This window comes from Dermacentor andersoni, chromosome 4 (assembly GCF_023375885.2).
Source record: "Dermacentor andersoni chromosome 4, qqDerAnde1_hic_scaffold, whole genome shotgun sequence".
Lineage (NCBI taxonomy): Eukaryota > Metazoa > Arthropoda > Arachnida > Ixodida > Ixodidae > Dermacentor > Dermacentor andersoni.
In genome coordinates, this window is record NC_092817.1 from 61,318,511 (window position 1) to 61,341,049 (window position 22,539).

Genomic DNA, 22,539 nt, shown 5'->3' on the forward strand with positions numbered 1-22,539 from the left:
GCATTCGTTTCTCGTGCATGCTTTGAGAACTGCATTTAAAGGCCCCATTGCATCGCCTCCTGCAAGCGCAACGTTGGTCTGTGTTGCAGCGTCCGCATATGCTTTCTCGAGTTATCCAGTCAGCAAGGTCTCGCTCAGTTTACGAGTGCGTCAAGTATCTGAAGTACTGCGTGGCAAGCGCTGTCTTCGCCGCATGATTCTGCCGTCATGTTCCAATCTCCACTCGTCCAGGAATTCGGGAGTAAGAAAACGTCCTAGCCTCCCAGTGACCTCCGATTAAAAAAAGAACGGCTTTTCTCTGAGGAACGCATCCCTGGTGTTCGGGGTTGGTTTTAGTTGGCGCCATGTGCCGGCTGGTGCCAGATTGCGTAGTCGCCGACCTTGTGTTGCAGCGAGTAATCGAAAGCAAGCGGTGCGACGGCCGCAGCAGACAGCGCGCCTGGTGTCCCTCCTCGAATTCGCCGGGGCTCGTCGAAAGTGCACGCGTCCTTGGAGGCGGCCTTCCAGATTTGGGCGACGGCTGTGTAGCCTTGTGGCTGCCTTCTTTGCGATCCTTCCAAGTTCATTACGGCTGGCTCCGATGCCCGGTGGTATTTTTGTTGCACTTCGCGAGCCGATGGAAGAAACGATGGGGCCGTATAGAGGGAAGGGGGGGACACAGGCACCGTTTTCACGGCGCGGCTGCCTGACCGAAAGAATGGTGTCATCCGGGCCATTCCCTGCGTACCGTTTCGAACGTTTGCCTGACTGGATACTCCCTCTCCCACTAGGCGCTGAAGGCTTTGTCGTTCGCGGTTGCTATGCGAGCTGAAAGGGGCTTGCTCGTGATCGAAAGAAACAAGCGATTGGGCTGCTACCTTTGAAACGATGGCTTGGGGAGCAGGGTGTTCAATCGGTGCTTGCATGTGTAGCATATCGTTAATTTCGCCTTCCTCCTGACCCAGGTACAAAGGCCCTGCGAGCAGGAGCCCCACACGACCAGGCGAGCGGCGGCGAGGCGGTTTAGTGTGGCGCGGGCGTCCCCAACAGACGCAACAACGGAAGGGCCGCGAGGAGCGGGGGGCTCTTCATCTCCGTGCAACAGGGACGGCACAGCAGCGGCAGCGACTGTCTCCTCCCCGTGCGTGCACCGATGGGTTCCCCCAAGCGTTGTCCGGCGAGATGCCCCCATCAACTCTGCCGACAAGAATGACCTCGTATTCCGAAAGGTGCGCGGCATTCTCAACAAGCTCACGCCGGAAAAGTTCCACAAGCTCAGAAAGGAGCTGCTGCTCGTGGGCCTCGACTCGACGCACATTCTCAAGGGCGTAATCCTGCTTATCTTCGACAAGGCCTTGGATGAGCCCAAGTACAGTTGCATGTACGCGTCCCTCTGTCGGGAACTGTGCGACGAGTCACCAAATTTCGAGCCGCCCCCGAGCAGCAGCAGCAGCAGTCAGACCACCACTTTCCGCCGCCTGTTGCTGACCAAGTGCCAGGACGAGTTTGAGAACCGGCGGCGCGCCAACGAGGCCTTCGAGCGTCGAAATGGGCCCCTCACGCCCGACGAGCAGGAGCAGCGGCTGGTCGCCAAGCACAAGATGCTCGGCAACATCAAGTTCATCGGCGAGCTGGGCAAGCAGGGCCTGCTGCAGGAGTCCATCCTGCACCAGTGCGTGCAGCAGCTGCTGGTGGCCTCGGCGCGCGTGCAGAGCGGCGGCGACTGGCAGGACCTGGAGTGCCTCTGCCAGATCCTGGTCACGGTGGGCCGCCGGCTGGACACCCCCCGGGCCCGGCCCCTCATGGACCAGTACTTCGAGCGCATGCGCACCCTCTCCCACTCCCCCGAGCTGCCCGCGCGTATCCGCTTCCTGCTGCGCGACGTCATCGAGCTGCGCGCGAACCGCTGGGTGCCGCGGCGAGGCGCCGCCGAACACGGGCCCCGCACGCTGCAACAGATACGCGACGAGGCGTCGCGCGACCTGGGCATCTACTGCGGCTCCCGGGTGAGCGGACCCCGGGCCGCTTCCCTCGGGGGAGGCATGGACGACGTGTTTGCCCCGCTCCCAATGGCCAGCCTGGGCACGGGGCCCGGGGTCATCCCCTCGGGAGGAGACCGCTTCTTTCCCTACCGCGCGGGCGGCTCGGCCCGCACGCCCCTGAACAACTCTGGCGGTGAGTGAGCATCTACGATTGATTGCGGGGTGTGTGCTTTGAGCGCAATACTAGTTGCGTAGTGTACGGAGTACTAGCATTGCTGGATCTTGGAACCATGTTTTGAACAATGGTGGAATGGCCTTGTGGCGGGCCCGTAGATTCGAGGCTGAAATGTACATATTGGCAGTTTCTGTGCAAGGTTGCCTGCAGGAAGTCATGGTTACTTCTGCCGTGCAGGATTCCTGGGCGGTGGTGGTGGAGGCAACTTCTACAACGGCCGTAACAATCAGCCCCCACCACAGCAGTTTGGCCGCGGCCAACGGGGCGGGGAGCATCTGCCCCCACGCTTCCTCAAGAAGCAGAGCCCTGGCAGCGCAGATGAGATCTCCCTGCGACCAGCCCAGAACTCCATTGTGCTCAAGCCCAAGACTCCGCTGAGCTTCTCAAAGACAAACACTGGCTCCACGGGCAGCACACCCCTGGGACCACACCCTCTCGCTAAACAAGCCATGAAGGAAGTGAGTGGGCACCTTTGTTTCCTGCATTGACTTGGTGAAAATCTAGTGATTCTACTGCAGTGGAGTTTTGGTGGCTTGACTTCACTGCAGTCAAGGCTGAAATAACATTTTATCAGAGTTCAGTTGTATGCTGCACAAAGAGCTATTGGCAGACATAATTTTAACCCCACAGTAAAGCAAGCTAATGCTGAAGTGGTTAAGCCTTCTCTTATTGTACATCAGTGGCTTTCTCTTGAAAGTGTAGTGTAATATTTCAGAAAGGTGCTACAAAATTTCTGTGAGCATAAAACTAGCTACAAATGCAACTCCCTCTCTGCAGTGGACAAGGTGTCCATCGGCACAATACTCCGTGCCAATCCTAAACAGCTAGGTGTAGCAGCTGAGCTGTACCAGCTAAGTTGTGCAACAAGTGCACATCCAGTAGAAACTTTGCATTAGTTCAGCTTTTTCAGCCAGCAGACTACCAACATGACTAAAGAACTGACAGCATTTTGCTGTCATCTGAGTAGGCTTAGCAGTCAACATTGTTTAGTATTGTACATTGAGCATGTCGTTATTTGGCGTAGGTCTACTCAAGTTTGGTGAAAGTGCAGTTATGTCGCTCACTGAGAATGCCACTTCACTAGTGTTATAGCTCATCCTGTGGGACTGTCTCCATGCAGTCTACTGTGAATGTAGCGTACTTGTACATGACCAAGAGCAGGTCTCAGTAGGCCAGTCTTCTCTCTAGGGCAACTTTTTCAGCCGAGTTCAGTGTTCATCAGGCGCCATAATTCTGTAGATGCCTTTGCAGGTTATTAGTATGGCATCCTGATAGTAAATTTCTTGCCTCTGTTATCGGCTCCTGACAATTGTTTTCCTGCCACAGCCCCCTATAGTGATCAAGCAAGTGGTGCAAGACAAGAACCGTGCCAACCGCAGTGCTCCTGAACGTGAGAAGGGGGCCACCCGTGAGGAGGTGATAGCACGGGTGGACGAACTCTTGGCTTCCCTGAAATTCTCCAATGGTGCTGAACAGCAGCAGGGCACCACCACTGCCAACAATACGACCAACAACAATGGTACCACCACTCCTCCTGGGGGCAGCGACAATGGGCTGCCAGACGAGGCAAGCAGAGCTTTTGAAGCGCTGAAGATCCCCCGGAAGTTCCTCTCAGAGGCCCTGGCACATGCCATGTTGGCCACCCTGGACAAACCCCAGGCTGAGCTGCTACCCCAGATGGCGCTAGCCTACAAGAAGGATGGTGGGGCGGCCTACCTTGAAGCCCTGCAGGCAAGTTCAACATTTTAAGAACTCGCTTTGTGCACTCACTAAGATGTTAGCTTGTTGGTGCTCCTCGGCTATCACTTGTGGAGGCGAGCAGAATCTGATCGTAAAGCACACTATGCATCTATTTAATAAAGCTGTATAGGAAGGGCCTTCGAAAGAACAGCTCCTTGAATTAGACTGATTTCACGAGTTTCACAATGTTTCCACAGAACATGCCGGTACTTGTAATAGTAGTCCTTATAGGAGTAAAAAGCTTGTGGTATGACAAACCTGCTTATCCCTAGAGGTCAAAGGCAAGGAGTTGAGAGTAACAGGAGTGAGGTTGAGAAAGTGCAGCCCCGAACTTCCTCTTGAATTTCACTGGAAAAATCCACAATGGCACTGGGCTCTGCAATCGCATCAATGTTGCCTCGGACCCAAGTACAGAGGGACAGTGCCACCGAGGACTACTGTCGTCAGTGCTGTGCATGCGACCTGCACATCGTGAAATCAATGTATTGCTTGTAATGGGGCCATTCGAGCAGTGGTTACAAGGACTGTTGCTGCCCGCTGCTTCAAAAGTTAATGGGGGAACCCTGCGGTTCAGAGCTTTTTAATTCTTATTGATTTTGGTGAAACTTGCATAGTTTATGTATTTAAATGTGGTAATTTTAAATACTCTAATTACTCTAATTTAGGTCAGCCCTGATTCTAAGCCGACCCCTGAATGTCTGAAGCCAAGAAAAAAAAGCCGTAATGTCGAATCAGGCACATACCCAGGATTCTTTTTCCGGGGGAGCACAGCCCAAGGTAACTTTTCTATGCAAATGAGGGTGGGGTGCTTTTACTGGTACAAATATGAATAACATCCACCATTTGCCTTAAAGACTCGTAAACCTGCAAAAGAGAAATCAAATTAGGCGTATCTCACATGTAGGCATGCAAAATACCTGTCCTTTATTTGGCAAACAAGGAATCTCATCAAATGGACTCACAGGAAACAGGCGCAGGAAGAACACTGCCAAGAACAAGTAAACAAGCGAAAGTGTAAAATAAAGATTTCTATAGTAGAATACTACTTAAGAATAACAGCAGTTAGCCACCAAGGTACACGGACCGTGCAGGGTTGTATTACTCCGCCAGCTAATCACAAAACAATATTGTCGTACAGTCTTTTCAAAATGGCATTGTACTTGATAGCTCTGGAGCGTCTGTTCTTGAAGAGTCTTTATGGAGTCTGAGCATTTCACTCTCCAAAAGTCTGCGGTCTGCAGTTCAAAAATCTGCATGGCCCACTATTGCCATTCCATTTGTTTGCATTGCGCAGTGTTCTGCCATGCTGTGCTTGTTTGGTTAGTTAGCATTCCAGACGGCTCTGCTGGCTTCAAGTCTTTCTCGTGAAGTTATATATAGGCCGCGTCAAATGGCACGAACGGTGCCGTCGCAGTCCGAATGAGCCCGATTCCGCAGCTGAAGACACTGAACTGCCGCCTACCACAACGAACCCTAATGCGGACATCATTGATCACCTGCTGGGCTGCAGTGTGCCAATGCCTGACGCTGTTAGATTTGAAGACTTTGCAGACCCCAACGGCATGGTTTCGTCGTGTGCCAAACGATGACGAAGTAATTGTGCAAGTTCTCCCACCGTCAAACAGACTCTGACTCGGATGATGTGCCGTATGCTCCAGAGCTTTCCACATGCGGATCTTTCCGCAAGCCTTTGTAGTCCTTGCATTGGCGTACAGCGAAACTCAAAACTGGCAGAAATGCAGGCAGACTTAGTTGCATGTAAGCGGAAGTGCGTGCAGCAATGCATCGACCATTCGTTCCATGCACAGGCACCTTAAAACGGTGATCTTTTTTGGATACATTCGTTTTTTCGGGCATCCGATAGTTCAGACTTACGTTCCTCGTGGAGTCCGAATTATCGGTCAGCAACTATACTACACAATTTGTGTCGCGCATGCATTATGATAATATACAAGGTTTGGAGAGGACATACGCTACAAATGAGGACATTTGTGTAAGTTCCAAATCATGCAGGCAAGTCTTGCACTGAGCGATAACATTTTAACATTTGTTAGCCAGTGAACAGTGGTCACCAAAGAAAGGTAAACAAGCACACATGCCAGTGTTTACTGTGTTATGCGTTTGAACTTTGGCACACGTCCAGGCTGGTTGAATGCACAAGGCTGGTATAATGCAAGATTGCAAGCAGTACAGTGAAACTTCGGTAAACTGTAATCGGCCAGAGCTCAGAAAAAGTACTTAGTAAACTGTAGTACTGCTTAACCGAAATAGCGTGAGATTGCACACTTACCTGCCAAATACTGAAGTCGGAGAGAGTGCGAATAAAGGGTAAAAGCATGCAGTATTTATTCACTTTGCTTGACAAGTCTATTTTCGTTTGATGCTGCCACGGTGTAGCAGCGACGACAATGGCCTCAAACTTACTGAAGCTGCGAGCCAGCTTTTCAGTCGGCCCCCTCTTCTCAGCAAACACTCACATGGCAGATCCTCGTTTGCGTTGCATATTCTCCATGCACGGGCACGGCCGCACTGCAGAAGTCACGGGGCACGCCTTTTCATTGCAGGGTGATGTTCTCGTCGCGACAGTTTTATTCATGAGGTTGACATAACACGCAGCTTCTGCCACTGTCAGGCCTGAATCGGCCGTGCTGTTGCTTTCCATGTCGTCCTCATCACTGTTAGGTGACACTTCGGCAACAACAGAGGCAACGATGCCGAAAAGTCTAACCTTGTAGCCGACATATTTTTGAGGTCGCAGGAGCGTTGTTGAGCAACTTCGCATTCCAAATGCCATACACCATAGTCAATGGTAGATGCCTGTCGCGTGCCAGCGCAGGCTTCTTCATGCCACCATATGGTGCCAAGTTAGACGGCATGAATGGTCCAATTTTTTTTTTTTTTTTTTAATGCTGTGCTCCCGGTGTTGTGTATCTGAGCTTCGGCATGATGAGTTCTTGCTTGCACGACACTGAAATGATGTGGCTTCACACGCAAACGCACACAGTGCTTGGAGGCCGTTGTTCCGATCACCGAGGCTTGTTGTTCCGACAGACCACCTGATGGGGACGACGCACCACCGTAATTGCACGACAAAAAGTGGCAACGCTACCGTATTTACACGATTGAAAGCTACCTCATTTTTTAAACTTTAAAATCTGAAGTGGGGGGGTCGACTTACAATCAAAACCAAAACATGGCACCGCAATGAAAAGAGACCAAAGGGATATCGGGGGCGCTACAATGTAGTTCCCATTTTATGTTTGCTCTACGGCTCCACCCGTAGCTTTCCGCTATCCTGTGCGTTTGTTCGCTTTTCGAAAGGGTTTTTCAACATTTTTGAGTTTTACAGTGCACACAGCACTCATGTGAAGGTATCAATAGTTCGTGGAAGTGCCGCTGTTCCATTTTCGGCGGCACCCTCAGAACATCGGCGTTTGCGGGGAGTATCGATAGTTCATGGAAGAGCAGACACCGCTCGCAGCTCGCATGTTTCTATTTCCCTGGAGCTCTTTAGTTTTATGCGTTCGATTGACTGGCGGCCACATGCCACTTCCATGCTTCCTCAGTCGTCACGAGTGCTCAGTCCACTAAACATTCGGTGCTCGTTCACAGTGGCATTGCAGAGGGCTGCCATCTTTTAAGCTGAAGAAACAAATAACTGCGCAGCGGGCCGCAAGTTTGATGTTTCTTAATGTATGGTGCGAGAGTGGCGACGACAGCGAAGCAAAATTTTCACCTGTGATGACAAGTGAAGAGGTTTACGTGGGCCGAAGTCGGGGTGCTTTCCGGAGCTGAAGGCGAAGCTTGCAGCGTAGTACAGTAAGTCGCCGAAATGTGTGATCGGTCCCTGCCAGTGACGTGACGTGTGACATGGTCATGAGACAAGCCTGGATCTTCACCTTTTAAGGACCTGCTCCGCCGTGAGTACGAGTGGCTGGCGGCAGAAGACCGCGAACTTACGCCAACTGGACATGTCAAAAGAGCCTGATGGCTCGTGTGTGGTTGGGTGCTTTCGGCGTGGACTTGCGTCTGTATGCAAATGCACTTATGTATGCAAATCTGGAATTTCGCTGGACGGCGACAGGCTGTTGGACTGTAGCAGCAATGACGATGGCAGTACTAGTGAGTAGTCCAGTGACTATGCCAGCTACTGATAAATTTTCGTTATGGAATGCGCCCGCAGGTATGGTCTTTGTTTTTCCCTGTCCCGCGATACGGGGGGGGGGCCGATTTACAATCATGTAAATACGGTACGTGTTAACAGATACATACGCAATACGCTGGTGCAGTTTACGCGGATACAAAAGGCATTATGGTCTATGGCCGCCAAATCTGGGATCTGACTTTACTACATATAAAATGAAACAGCTGTTTAAGCCAGTACGGTTTAACGAGGTTTTACTGTAATCTCAAAATTCGCTGCATGGGGTTGAGCGAGACTGTGCAGTCGGGTTTGTTTATAGCATAGATTCTCACTGTTTCCAAGAAGTGGTCAGAACAAATCTGACCCCATCCTGTCTTTCCCTATTCACTTGCACTTATCATTCTAGGAAAGAGTTTGCATTGTATTTGTCATTGCACGCCGCATCTCCATACCAGTTGTCTGCGAGCGAGAGACTGGGTGCTTTTAATTAGTGGTTGCAAGCGCTATTTGTAACACGAGAGGGGATCAACTCCGAAGTTGTGTAAGCTGAGAGCCGCTTTCGAATTCAGCAGTGTCATCCTGTTCGACTGTTGCTAATGGTATTAACCGTTTAAACAGCATATTGTAAAATGAACTTAGGCCGCGTTTGCATATTATTTGGGGTTCAAGCATATAGCTTATGTACATCTGACGCTTTGTTTGCGTGAAGATGCCATTTTGACACACAATGCATAGAGCGGTAGCTGTGTGCTCAGCGCATGCGACATTGCAGAGTACGAAGCAGTGAGGAAAAAGATTGCTCCTCTAATGCGTTGTCATCAGCTCCTCAAGGATTAAAAATAACCTTAACCATTAATAATTCAGGCCACATGCAGACACGTTCGGCAGGTGCTACTTTGTCTAGGCAGATCCAGAGGGTTAGAAAGCTTATTTGTTTGTACGTACAGTAGAACCTCGTTGATACTTTCCCGGAAAATGAGATTTTTCGGCACCAACGTTCAATATGTGGCCTAACTGCGATCGTATGATACCTTTTCGAGCAGCTAGATGCAGTGTAAACAAGATGATGCGCGAGGCACGCGGGATCAATAATGGTATGTAGCTGCCCGCTGCGTTAGCTTCACCGCAATACTCTCCCACCTGTCTCGCGTGAAAACGCCGCCGCGCACTCGTTTTCTCATTCCGGCACCAGCAAATCTCCGGGGTCATCGCACGCAGCATTCACAGCTATCACCACCAATCCTATTGCGATAAGCATTTTCGCCCATCTGTTTCAATGCCTAGTGCCATAGGCTTTCAATAGGCAATAACCAAAACCCGCCGCCAGTCCCTACTGCAGACTGAGATCCGATCCGTAGACATTTTCTGGCTGCTAGATCCCATGAGAACAAGAAGATATGAGGCGGGCGTGATCGAGAACAGTACTATATAGCTGCCAGTCTCTCGTAAAAACGGCGGCGCGCGGTTTTTATTCCAGTACCAGCAAATCTCTGCCCTGGTCGTCGCACGACGCAGTCACAACTATCACCACCAAGATTATTGCGATAAGCATCTTCACCTATCTGTTTTACAGCGCGTGGTGCCTATTGCCATTCGTAGTGTGCTGCATGCTTTTAGGAGATAATCCAAATGTGCCGCTGTTGCGCAATGTGGGCATTGCATTTCGCTTTGGGGGCATTTGGCATCGCCCACCACAAGCTTGGTTTCGTTTCGGTTTCCTGTCGCCTTCTTAACGCCAGGCAACAGAAAACGACAAAATGGACCACCGGAGCACCATCAACTCTACACGCATTGGCGTCTCGGGCGGCAACGATAGGAGCGACGCTTCGTATTACGTAGATGTCAACAATAGTTGAGTCTGTCAAATTTTTTGGGCTACTTCGGATTGTACGTTTTCCTGGTTAGCAACATTCTTTCTCGCTTTTTTTTTTTTCATCAGAACGTGTGATTGAGGTTCTTCTGTGTTAGCTCGCAGTGGCTATTGCGTTCTGCTGCTACACAGGTAGCTGGTTCAATTTCCAGCCATGGTGATCACAATCTGATGAGGCCAAATACAAAAATACTCGTCTAGATTAATAGACAAGCTCAACTAGTTGAAAAATTACTCTGGAGCCTGCCCCCTTGTGTACATACACATAGACATGCATGCACCCGTATAATAGCTTGTCTCATACCTTTCCTGTTGCTTTGGGACATGAAGCCTCATACTTTTAATTCCTATAAATTGGGTCCTTCAGAAAATTAACATGGCTTACATACAGCTACTTGGTTTTTGCAGCATGCATTTTCACTAGATTCTACTGTTGCCACTTCTGCATAAGTGGGTAATACTGGTGGTGGCAAGACCTCGCACTGATCTGGTCAAGTATGGACAGAAAGAATGTAAAATGAAAAGAATTCTTGCGTAATGTGGCTCCTGACCATATCTTTCCCAGCTGCTCTTGAAGTGTCAGTGCCATATAGCTACGGGAATTAAGAAATGCAATTGATGTTGCTCATATTGTGACCCTTCATTGTGCAGGAGGTGTTTGGGCGCATGTCAGCACTGGAGGCAGAGATGCCCCTGGTGAAGAGCATGGTGGCAGGGCACGTGGCTCGTGGTGTGGCCAAGGGGCTCATCACCCTCTCCGATGTGGCGAGCGCGCTGCCCCAGGGCCAGCACTACCCGCTGTTCCTCCTGGTGCTACAGCAGCTGGCCCGCACTCAAGGCCGCCCGTGGCTCACCCAGGGTCTGGCACAGGCCAAGGTGGGGAGTCCTAGTAAAAACACTTTCTTGTTGGCCATTTGTGTGCACAGGGTGTTCTGTAGGCAACCATTTTACCAAGCTTGATTCCGTGGGTGAAATTCCAGAATACCCTCAGGCACTTACTCCATGGCCATGCCACTAAAGTAGTATTATGACTAATGTGGGTTGCTTGCCAATATGAAGCAGTCTGTCATTTGTTGCATCGTGAACTTGAGCACAGTGACAGAGGCCAAGTATAGGGACGTTATGTTTCCTACTATATTTATAAAGACATTAACCTTTTAAGAATGATACATAAATACTCGGAAGGAAATGTTTATTTTTCATCTAAATGTGCAAAATACACAGAAGCATATTCATGAAAGCAAAAGTATCTTTTGCAAACTCTCAGTAATGGAGAGGCAAAACTGGGTTGAACACTGGATGCAACATTCACCCCAAGCCACCTCTGGTGTTGTACAGAACTTGTGTTCGTGTATTGTATAGAATCATGTCTTCAAAAGAATGGTGGTTGCATGCCAAGCTTTTGTAGTCCTCTTGTTTCTGGTTTAATCAAGACGATCACTGTTGGCCGAAGTTGCTTAGCCGGAAACTCCGTACTCAAAACTAAAGCTGCTAATAAAATATAATAAGAATAATATAATAATAATAAATAAAAAATAAAATCCATAATGAGTTTATAGAGAAGTTGGTGGTGCTGCAATGAAGTTCTAATAAAGCTGGTCTGAGAAATTGACTGGTGTAACTTTGTCCTTAGTTTGCCTTTGCTGTGAGCCATCGGGTTAGTGCGACATTCTTAAACTGTCAATGATGCACGCTTGTAATTTGTTTGCTCTGAATACTGAAAGTTAAGTAAATCGACTGGCAGTGCAAAGCCCCAATATTCCCCAGCTGTGTTGTGGCAAATGCTCACTCCCCCCCCACCCAGAAAAAAAGAAATCAAATATAACACATTTCAAATTGCCATTAGTAAGACTGCAGTTGCCTGTGGTATGTTTCTTCATGTCCTTGTTTTATTTTCGCTGTTCAACCTCAGTTCTATTTCAAGATGCTGTATATTTGCACAAGTATGTTAAGGCGAGATGCTACTTGAAAAAAGTTATTTGTACTAGAGATACTGTCATTTGCAGTTACGTAGATTTCAAATATGTCATTACTTGTGTAGCTATTTTTCTAGTTAATTCCTACACAACTGCAAAATGTAGTGGTCTTTAGAGGCAGTTCCTTGTATATTAAATTTCTGTGAAAAGCATGGTGCTGTAGCTTCTATAAAATTTATTATACCTCATAAGGTCCCACAAGGGACATCACATGAGGGGTGGGTACAGGGGACAGTACACCTGTTTGCAGACTCCAAAAGTGTGACATCTATCCAAAGGGTATGTTTAATTAGGGGAAGTAAGCAATAAAAGATAATTAAACTTGCAACTAATTCGCATGAGAGTAACTTCGTACAGTTATGTTGTCCTATACTAAAAAATTTGGCATACATACTCAAGATATGTAGTGTTGATATCTACTTGAAATTGCAGTATCTCTTGGAAGTAGCTGTGAAAGCACTAGGTTACAGCTATAGGAAGTAAGGATAGTATTTTATTAGCTGTATAAACTTGGAAACATTCACTTATATATAGTTAAACCTCAATATAACGAATTACGTAAAATCTGCAATTTACTTTGTTATGTAGAAATTTCGTATTGAAATTTGACCTCTTGTGCAAATAAGTACAGTGGCCGCAGAATTTTCCAATTGTACGGGCAATCGTAAAAAGCAAACTTGAATGAGAAAACAGTTCATTTTAGTGATTTGGGAGTCGGCGACAAATGATACGGTGTCATGCCACGTCGACATCTTCACATCGGCGGCACAAATCGGTGTGCACTCTGTCCCCGTGGCTGATAACGTCGCCCGCGCTCGGACAGTGCTATCATGAAAAGCGCAGCAGGGGGGAGCGAATGCTTCGTCTGCCTCTCTTTTTAACGGGTCACCGAAACTCTATTGTGCAACCTTCAATACTAAATGCGCAGGAAGACCGTTTACCTGATGCCCTGGCTTCCCCACTCTTTGCACACACGGCAGATAGTACGTCTAAAGCAGGGTGGGCGGCCTGCGTATGTGCGCACACTGTTGAGAGGCGCAGCAGAATTTTGCAGAAATTGCGATGCGTGCCAACTTACCTCCGTCCCTCACGCGCGCGCTTGATCATCTCACTTTGAGCTCGCTGCCCTCCCCCTCTTTCCCTTTGCTTGTGCGCGAAGCCGCCATCTTTCGCACCCCCTCACACTTTCACTCGCACCTAAAGCACAAAGTGCGCGGGGCGCAATAGGATCTTATCGCAGCTAGACGTCATACCGAACATGATGCGCCTTCACTTCTGGGGAGGCTGCGGGCGCTCTTGTTGGCCCACCTGCGATTTGAGAGGTTCATTTGCAAGAGGCCACCTGTAATTCAGTCATTTGACTGTCTGGGTGAGCGGAAGTTTCCATTTAGCGTTGTGGCATTCCTTTGCTGCTGAAGCGAAATTTCGTTATATTGAAATTGCATACAAACACACTTCGTTATATTGAGGTCCTAAGTACGTGATGTTCCATTGACCAGAAGCTATATATAGGTAACGTTATGTCGAGGTTTAACTGTTTTGCTAACTGAATTAATGAGCATGGTGTCAGTGCGCACGCGCAAAGGCGAACACATCACACCCGATGAACGCAGACACTCGCTGTTAAAATGCTGGTGTGAGCAGGCACAGCAGCAGTAGTGAGTGAAGTTACCCTTGTCTATTTGCATCAACGCAACAGCTGCAAGAACACATCACCCATGAAGGCATGAGCTGTCTGCAGATCCCCTTCGAAATACGGCGCGCAACCGTGCAAAGTATGCACTCTTGGCAGGAGTCGAAGCCACCCTCTCTCCCTTCTGCGCTGCCTCCCGCTTTCATACCTTCTGCACCCGAGATTGGGCCACAATCGCTGCTTCCCCTTGCGCCCGGCCATGAAATGCCAATTTGCTGCTGACGGAGACAGCAGAAATGCGCCTGGAGTGTCCATATAATTGCTATCACAAAAAAAACTGTGAATGGCAGTATTTTCAATTTAGTAAAATTTTTGTTTCTTTGAATAGCATTTCCTCTTGAGAGGGGATTTGGCCTCGAGCAATACCATTAATAATATTGCTGCTAGTGGAATCAAATTTGTAGTTAACATGTAATTTAATGTGCTTGATGCAAATATGTAATCAGTTTTTCTCTATATAATGAAAAAATATTTCATACAATTTTTCCTGTTCCCATGTTTTCGGATGACATGCAGAAAATGTTTTGCAGTAAGAAATGTAAAAGTTATGTGAACGTATCCCTGAATTCTCAAGGAGTGCAATAAGCATTGTCTCATGTTTGTACCTCTGTTCTCTTGGTTGTAACTTGACATGTAATATTTTTTGTAACTTCCTCAATATTTCAATATATTTCAAGGTGCAAGAATGTGGTATTGTAGACTTAATGCATTCCCTGGAAGCCTAGCTATCAGGTAAAGCAAAAAATTCTTAATTTGGATGATTAGGCAAGTAACTATGCCTCCCAGAACATTGCTGATTACCAAAAAATGTGTTGAGAAAAGTGGAAAAAACTAGTCGCAATGTGACAAAAGTGATTTACTCTCCTGCATGCATGAAATTGTCATAGCCAATGGCTCTGAAGGTTCCAGGGGAATATTCTGGTTGGGGATTTCCTCGCTGCCTCCGCTTTGCAGCTGCTTGAAAAGCTGCCGAGGACATTTCCTTTCTCTCCGCACTAACAACACGACAGTCCTTTTTAGGGGGGACACTGCTATTGATCTAATAACTTTTTCATCAATATTAAACTTTCCAACCTTATTAAGATTTCTGTACTGATTTCAAATATGTAATTCTTATTCCAATAGGCCATTTACTTCTGAAGAGAAATGAATTTAATTGTTCATCGTTTGCAGAAATAGGAAAATAACCACGCTACAAAAATTCATTTTCACATGCCTAGGTACTAGAAAACATCAGGAACACAATGATAGGAATTCTTTTCTGGTATAACTAATATTAATAATTATCGCAATTTAATCTTCACTGTTCCAAATGTGGGTTCCTTACTGTCTGCTTATATAAAGCAGAACTGAAAAATATTGAAGCATAAATTGCGAAATATGGTCCTACCATTGTGTACTTGGCATACTCGGCTACGAGCCACAAAAAAAATATGGCTCTGCCTGCCTTGAAGGCAGAGATACTGCTGCTGCAAATCAACAAGTAGTCAAAAATCAATGTTTTGAAAAAGAAAACATATTCACTTTTAATCAAGTGTGCAGAAAGAATTTTGCAATAGTTTGCAGTGAAAGTGGCTGAATGCCACTAGGAATGTAGTCGCTCTGACAACGGCCAACCAAATGTGGCAAAAACATAGTTCGCAGATTCCCGGTGGCTTGCATCGCCGCAGCCACGCGCACATGATAACGACCTTTATGGCGAGGCCATATTCCCGTTCGCTTTTGCCTGCTGGGACGCTACCACCGCACACCTTGCACTTAACAAACATCAGTGCATTCACGGAGTCCTACTGACAATAGCAAAGCCTGCCTCGGCATTGACTGGTGTGGCCGCAACAGTGTCGGTGCGAGTGAGGAAATCCAACTTCCGCTTTGTTGCTGGCGTTGAAGCAAGAACTTTTAGCATTAATCTCGCTCTGCAGCAAATCCGCAAGCGCCACGCCGAATGCGGCCGCGGTCTAACACTTTCACTCGTTGGTGAGCTGGCTAGGCTTACTTTGGCGTCGTCCACGGCTTTGGCGTCACTTGTGGTTGGCGGTGGACTATTCTCGATGTTTTCCTAAGGAATTGAACTCTTTTGAAAGTTATAAGCTGATCACTTCTTCTTTTTGCCAAACTTGTGCCTCGTGGCGAACTTCACCGGTAGATCGGACATCATTGCGCACTTGTTGCAAAACCTGCGAGACGCACCATCGCGTCTCCTGCAGAATGGAGCAGACAACAGGAACCTCTTGCAACCAACCACAGCACGCGTTTCTGGTCACGCGCACTAGTTGACGAATGGGATTGCGCATTTCGACATTCTTCTCCCCGGATTTTAATGTCACCGGCGAGCTGGCAGTCACTTTTGGCGGGCAATTGAAGAAAGGCTCCTTTTTCCAACAAGACCAAGATGGCTGTGATCGTACGCGTAGGAAGAGCTATGCACTGCAATAAAAAAGTGTTGTTTTTGCGCCAAATTTTGGTAAGTCACCTTATAAATTCATATTGTGGGCAAATACTCTTCTGTGAGATGGGAAACTTGGTTAATTAAAGGAATAGTAGCTGTAGGTACTGAAATGTCATTTTCAAAAAATCAATTTCTCACAATTTTTCGCCTCAAGAGTCGTGTGCCCCCTTAAGGGGAGACGCGGGTCTTGAAATGTCAAAAAATCGCAAGAAAGTCGATTTTCGGAAAAGTACGTTTTCGCTACGTTTATACATTCAAGAATCCCTCCGCGAAATCTAGAACCTAAATTTAATCGGAAAATAACAAAAAAAAACACACTTATACGGGCCAGGGTGGCCGCGAAATTAGCAAAAGATTGCCAAAAATGTTCGAACTTCGCGCCGTCGTCATTTGTGAACGCGTTGGCCGGCGGGCGCCATATTGAGCTTGTTTGGAAGCTGCTTTCTTTGTGCGTATTTTGCGCCGGTTCAAAATTGCGTAGGTGAGGAGGAACCGACGCTATCGCGTCATTCCTGAAGGATGCGCCCGTGCCGCTGATTAGCCAAAGCACGCACGCCCCCCGCGCGCCTCGCTCCTATTGGTCTGGCGCCGTTCAAATGCAGATTCCCGCGGTCCCGACAGGCTGGTCGCTCTCGTGCGCGCTGCGCGTTTGTGTGGTTTCATCGCGCCGCTGTGAACGTTCGGCCGCTCGCTTCTCGACAACGTTCGATAAAGCGTCTTTTTCGTTGCCCTAATGGCTGGAGGAGATCGTCGTCTGAAGATTACTACGCGTCAAGCGTTCGGCAAGGCGCGAAGGCGGCCGTGAAATGCGCGATAGAAGACGGATAAGCCTGTCGTGTACCCGGAGTTGCCGGCTGCTGGTCTGCCTGAAGATTCTGCCGGATCGAGTTCTGAGCTGCAACCCAGTACGTCTAGCATCAACACTTCGTCCACCCACGCCTCGCATGTTGGCGCAGACCGTGTAGATACCGTTTTCTTCACGACTAAAGAAAGAAGCAAGCGCGCAGCGATCCCCGAGAAGGCGAAAACGCGCCTGGCGTCGCAGTCTGCAACTGAGAGAAAGTTTGAGCTGCTGGGTGTTGACACGAAAGGGGACGTCAGCGACAGCGGAACGGAACTTGCTATTGTGGATTTATCCATGGTGCAAGACTTTTTGGACTTGTGCAGTGTACCGCGTGCGCCAAGAAAACGCTGATGCTTTCGAAGGACCCCGCCAAGGAGTACGGGCTCTGTGCCAAACTTGTGCTGGAGTGCTCCACGTGTGGCATGCGTGAAAGGATCGTCGGAGGCTTCACATGTCCAACAAGGGTCACACAAACAGAAATGCTTTGATAAACAAGCTTGCAAAGAGGCACAAGCCACCAACAGACTCTGCCTACAGTCCTGGGCTTTTATAGTGTGACCTTTTGCTGAATGCACAATTGTGAGAGTGTGCAAGAGATTTTTTTTTTTTTAATTTGAGTTCTGGGATTTTACATTCCAGAACCGTGATATGATTCTGGGCCAATTTTGACCACTTGGGAAGCGCTACAACACAAGCACAGGAACTTTTTTACATTTCAGCTCCATTGAAATATGGCAACCACCACTGGGATTTGATCCAAATTTTTTGTTGTAGCCATAAACTTTGTGGAAAGCACATATTTTGTTGTGGCAATGAACTCTGCGCAACTTTATTTGCATAGGGATGCCATTTGTGTGCCTTCTGTTCAACAAGGAACTAAAATAGGAATGTGAAGCTCGTGGTGCTAGCTTTTTGGCATTGCTTTCAATGACTATGCATGATTTTGCAACCAATATCTCAATGTTATTTTTGCAAAATGGCCATATATATGTCATGAACTTGTTGCTGAAAGACAGGGCTACATGGTGGTGCAATTTATATTGCCATATTGTTAGTCCATTAAAAGTTACAGTGAACTGAAAGTTCAAACTCGTTTTTCTCAGCTTCATTTTTTTGAACACCGCACACTGCCTTACGGGGGATCTTCATATGTTTCTAAGTACCAGCAAAATGTTTGGTATCAATATATTTGTGTCGAATGGATCTAGCCGGTGATGCTATTTATTTATTTCTAAAGTTGCCGGCTAAATTTTAATTGCCACTAAATACAAATGGAAATTAGCAAGAATATTGAAATTATGTTTACATCTGGTATTTTTGCATTATAATTGCACTGAGAACAATAAAAATAGCATCACCGGCTAAAGCTACTCTCTGGCGTTCTGGCCGTATACTTTGTTTTTCCTTTTGACAAAGTTAAGTTTCTGAAAAGTCCTGTAAGAAATTGATTGAATTTCTTTATTAAATACTTTGCATCATTTGTTCTAATGAAGATATACAAAATCTAATTAGATATTTGCAATCAGCAGAAAAAGCTGTACAATACTGTTAAATATCATCTCGTTCACACTAAAATTAACAAAGTTGGTTTTGGGACCCACGTCTCCCCTTAAATATCCGTTTTGATGCCTTGATTGGTGGCGATTACTGATGCTGCAGGTACTTGCAACTGTGCAGGGTGTTCGATGCGGAAGGGCCAGTGTGGCTTCATTGCCCTTGGAGAACAGTTTGGTGTCAGGGTAATGTAATCGGAAAGCATAGAGCATATTTATGTGATGGCACACAAAACATGAATCGGGCACTGTGGGACATGCTTTGATAGTAACCTTTCAAGGGTCTCTGAGGGAGAGAGCTGTCCTTGGGCTTGTAGCAACTGTGGACAGTGTGTGACCAAAATTGTTGTTGAAGGGCGAGTTGTTGGTGCACCTTTGCAGGTGGACCTAGAGTCACTGCTTCCCGAGGGCAACCGTGGCCCTGAGCGTCTGGCAGAGGTCTTGGAAGACCGGGGCCTGGGCTTCCTGCTGCCCCGGCTGCAGGGTGATCTGTGGCGGCAGCTGAAGGCAGACCCCAGCGCTACGGCCCTGTACCGGTGGATTCGAGACTCTGTTGACCCCCAGCAGCAGACTCAACCGGCCTTTGTGCATGCCTTGGTCACCTGCTTGCTGCGGTACATTCTTGGCCAGACCACCATGCCCCAGCTTCTCAACACCAACCAGGGTACCAATGACTCGGAAAATAATGAGGTGAGCAGTACCCCCTTCTCTTTCTCCATGTTTTGCCTAAGTTGCCTGCCTGCAGACAAGTTTCTGTGGTAACGAAGGGAAAGCTATGGGAGGGACCTTCTGCTTACATGTTACTACACCAAAAAGCTCGATACAGTTGACTCTCATTGCAACAAGGACCCTGATACAGTGGAACCCCGTTCATACGTTTTTCACCGGACCGAGGAAAAAAAACGTAACAGCCGGGAAAACGCAACAGTGAGGAAAGCTCCGAAAATGAAGGAGAAAAGTGCAGCTTCAACTATAGACAATTTATTTCCACAGAGTGCGCTTAGAACATTAAAAAAAAGTCTAGAATGGTGGCTTGCAGTTTGTTTCGCTCGCTGGAAAGCGCCACACGTTTCTCAATAGCCTGGAAGGCCGCATTGCTGTCAGCGTCGCTGTGAGGTGCGATGTACCTGCGGAGGAGGTCCAGAGCCGCGACGGCTTCTCCAAAGCTAGGATTTGGCAACTCCCCGGCATCATGCGGCTCGTGCTCTTCGTCGTCACCGCGCCAGGCAACGGCAACGGACGAATGAATATCCGCGGGAAATTTTGCCCTCTTTGGCGTAATCATACTAACGTGCTAACGATTGTTTAGTATTGCTGCGGAGCGCGTGCATCCGAGCAGCCCGGCTGTGCGCAGCGCTGCGTGGTTTCGCGAGAAACGTAAACAAGAGAGGAGAGCTGGCCCGATAGGCGGAGCAACGCCAAATTCCGGCTTCCCTTTACCTATAGCTTCCCGAAGAGTGACGTCAGGGCCTCTCCTGAGTTTCCTTCCTCCGTGAGTCGACCCGTCCAACCAGTTTCTCACAATGTAGTGAGAAACTCTATGCGTCCAACAAACCATGCGGCACGCGGTGACCGTAATTGCAGTGATGATAGTGAGAGCATTTTTCACGAATGGCCACCTAGTGGCGGCCTCGCGAACTGGCGTGCGGCTTCTTGCAGCCAGTTCCATAGCCAAGCCCGGCCATGCCCGGTCAAAACTCTTCAAAAGTCAAAATGGCGGCTGGAGCGCGTTGCCTACTTTAGCCCAGGTGGGTTCGGGTTGCGACGCATCATGCGAGAACGTTTTCACAGCTACTACGTAACAGTGGGGTTCCTTATAGATTGGATCCTGTGGAAGCTATGCCGGGACCGGATGAAAGCGACGTAGCAGCCGGGAAAACGCAGCAGTGAGGAACGTAAAAGCGGGGTTCTACTGTAATCGACAAAAAATGTCCGCCGTATCATAATACGGTCTAAGCTCTGAACAACGGACCCACATGCAACAGACTTTCAGATATAACAGACCACATTTGAGCCTTAGTTTGTTCTACCTATTTTGTTAATGCAACAGAGTTAATGGATTGTGCTACAATGGACTATTGGCTACAGCGGATAAAATTAGCAGCAATTTTATTACAGAATCTGGCGCATAAAGTTTTTGAAGTGTTGACACTGGGTGACGACTGACTTACGAGGGTCAGCCAACGATCGCGGCTCAATATCGCGCGCGTGAGGGAAGAAGGCGTGGCGAAAACGTACCGCCGCCTTTTGTGCGAGAGGCTTGGGAGGGGGAGGGGGAAGGGGTGTTGAGAGAGCTATACTCTGGAGGTTGCTGCTTACGGCGGCTGCTGTCTTGAAAGCAATCTGTAATGTTGACAAAGTGTGCCGAGTGTTTTCGACGCTTAAGGGGGGAAGCGGGGATCAGATCGCGATTTTCGCGAAAAAAATCGATTTTTGAAAAGTACGCTTTTCAGAATCTACAGCATCATTTCTATCTTGTACTGAAATATTTCACCGAAAAACAAACTCTAAGCACTTAAAATAAATATATTTGTCGGTGCCGGCGTCCACAAATCCGCCCGAAATCGCGAAAAAGCCGCGAAGTTCAACGCGCGACTGCTCGGCTTTCCCGCCACGGAGCGCCGCCATTTTGGTATCGTTGGAAAGCCCGACTCTTTGACTCTTTGTCCCAGCCCTTCCCTTCCTTCCCTGCCAGCCAGCAAGCGCACAAAAAAAGAAAAACAGGAGAGTGGCAGCACGGAGCAGCCAATGGCTGCCGCGCCCCGATTGGCTCTGCGCCGCGGCTCGTTGTAAGGCGCCTCCTCATTGGTCGACGCCGCGCCATAATGGCGGCTGAGGCAAGGAGCGCAAGGAGCGTCTGCTTTTGTCCGCTGCTGGGAAGCCTTTCTGGACTTTCCTTCTCTTGTGTTTCGAGGACGTCGGCCACGTGCAATGGATCCGCGCACGTTCGAAAAGAAGTACCGGACGAAGCATGCCTACGGGAAGCGGAAACGCAAGCCCGTCACAGCAAGGAAGAAGCGGCGATTGTCAGCAGGTGGTTCGGCCGAGCCGAGCGTCCGTTCAGAATCGGCGGAGTACGCGCCCAACGTGCTGTGCGATCTCTCGCCCAACGTGCTGCGGGATCTTGCGCCGAGTCGAGCACCAGCCAGCGATAGTGAGACGAACCATGATCTTTTGCCGTCGAAGCGCGGGCGCAGTGTTACTTCACCGGTGACGATCGACATGCCAGTGAGTCTCGCCGTACGCGAGCGTCCCGTCGCAAGTTCGTCCAGCACAGATTACGGAGTGAGCTTGCAGCGGTCATCGCCGCCCGACTGCAGAGCATCGGAGACGCGCTTCCGCGGTGTGTCGTTCAACGCCGAGATGTCTCCGCAGCCAACAACCGCCAGTGAAGGCAGTCCCATGCCATCGACGAGTTCCGGCGCTTCGACGGAGCTGCAACGCGGGCGCACGCTCGCTGCCGCGGATGCGCCGGCGGCCGACCTTGCCGCTCATCGCAGTGTTGACTGTTCGCCCAGTGAACGTCGCACTATTCAAGCTCACCTGGAAACACGATTTGTGTCCGCGGAAACTGCAGAACTGCAAGCGTCGAGAGTTCGCGAATCGCTTCGCGCGGTTTCAGCAACGGAGCGCAAGTTCGGGCTGACTGGCTCACAGGAAAATGCCATTCCCGCACCTCCAGAAGAGGAGTTTATGCTTGTTCAAGTTGCTGCTTTGAACTCGCTGATTGGTTCCCCGCTTTGCCCAACTTGTCAGCAGCCCGGCCTAGCAGTGCACCGCGAGACTGAACTGGGACTAGCTGTGAAGATGGTACTTTCATGCATTTCCTGTGGTAGTACCCTACAGTCTGAGTGGTCCTCACAAAGGAAGAGCGGCTCTAGAGCTTTCGAGGTCAACATCAGAGCTATGCAAGCAATAAAGAGCATTGGGAAAGGACCAACTGCTCTTAATGACTTCTGGGCCACCATGAATGTCTCTCATCGTGGGTTACACCACAAAACATATGATGGGCACCTCAAAAAGACTTTCAAGCCTGCCGCAGCGGCAGCTGCACACATCTTCACAGATGCTGTA

The 22,539-nt window shown here is 48.6% G+C and overlaps 1 protein-coding gene across 2 annotated transcripts in view; it reads left to right on the plus strand.

Annotated features, from left to right (window-relative positions):
* The window catches only part of NAT1 (N-acetyltransferase 1), a 44,879-nt gene that overhangs the window by 2,053 nt on the left and 20,287 nt on the right, over positions 1 to 22,539 (plus strand). For both annotated transcript variants that reach the window (XM_050183064.2, XM_050183065.3), the window contains exons 2-6: positions 945 to 2,154; positions 2,374 to 2,654; positions 3,523 to 3,927; positions 10,602 to 10,826; positions 18,847 to 19,155. In XM_050183064.2, the coding sequence (XP_050039021.1) occupies positions 945 to 2,154; positions 2,374 to 2,654; positions 3,523 to 3,927; positions 10,602 to 10,826; positions 18,847 to 19,155 (2,430 nt within the window). The remainder of the gene's footprint in view (positions 1 to 944; positions 2,155 to 2,373; positions 2,655 to 3,522; positions 3,928 to 10,601; positions 10,827 to 18,846; positions 19,156 to 22,539) is intronic.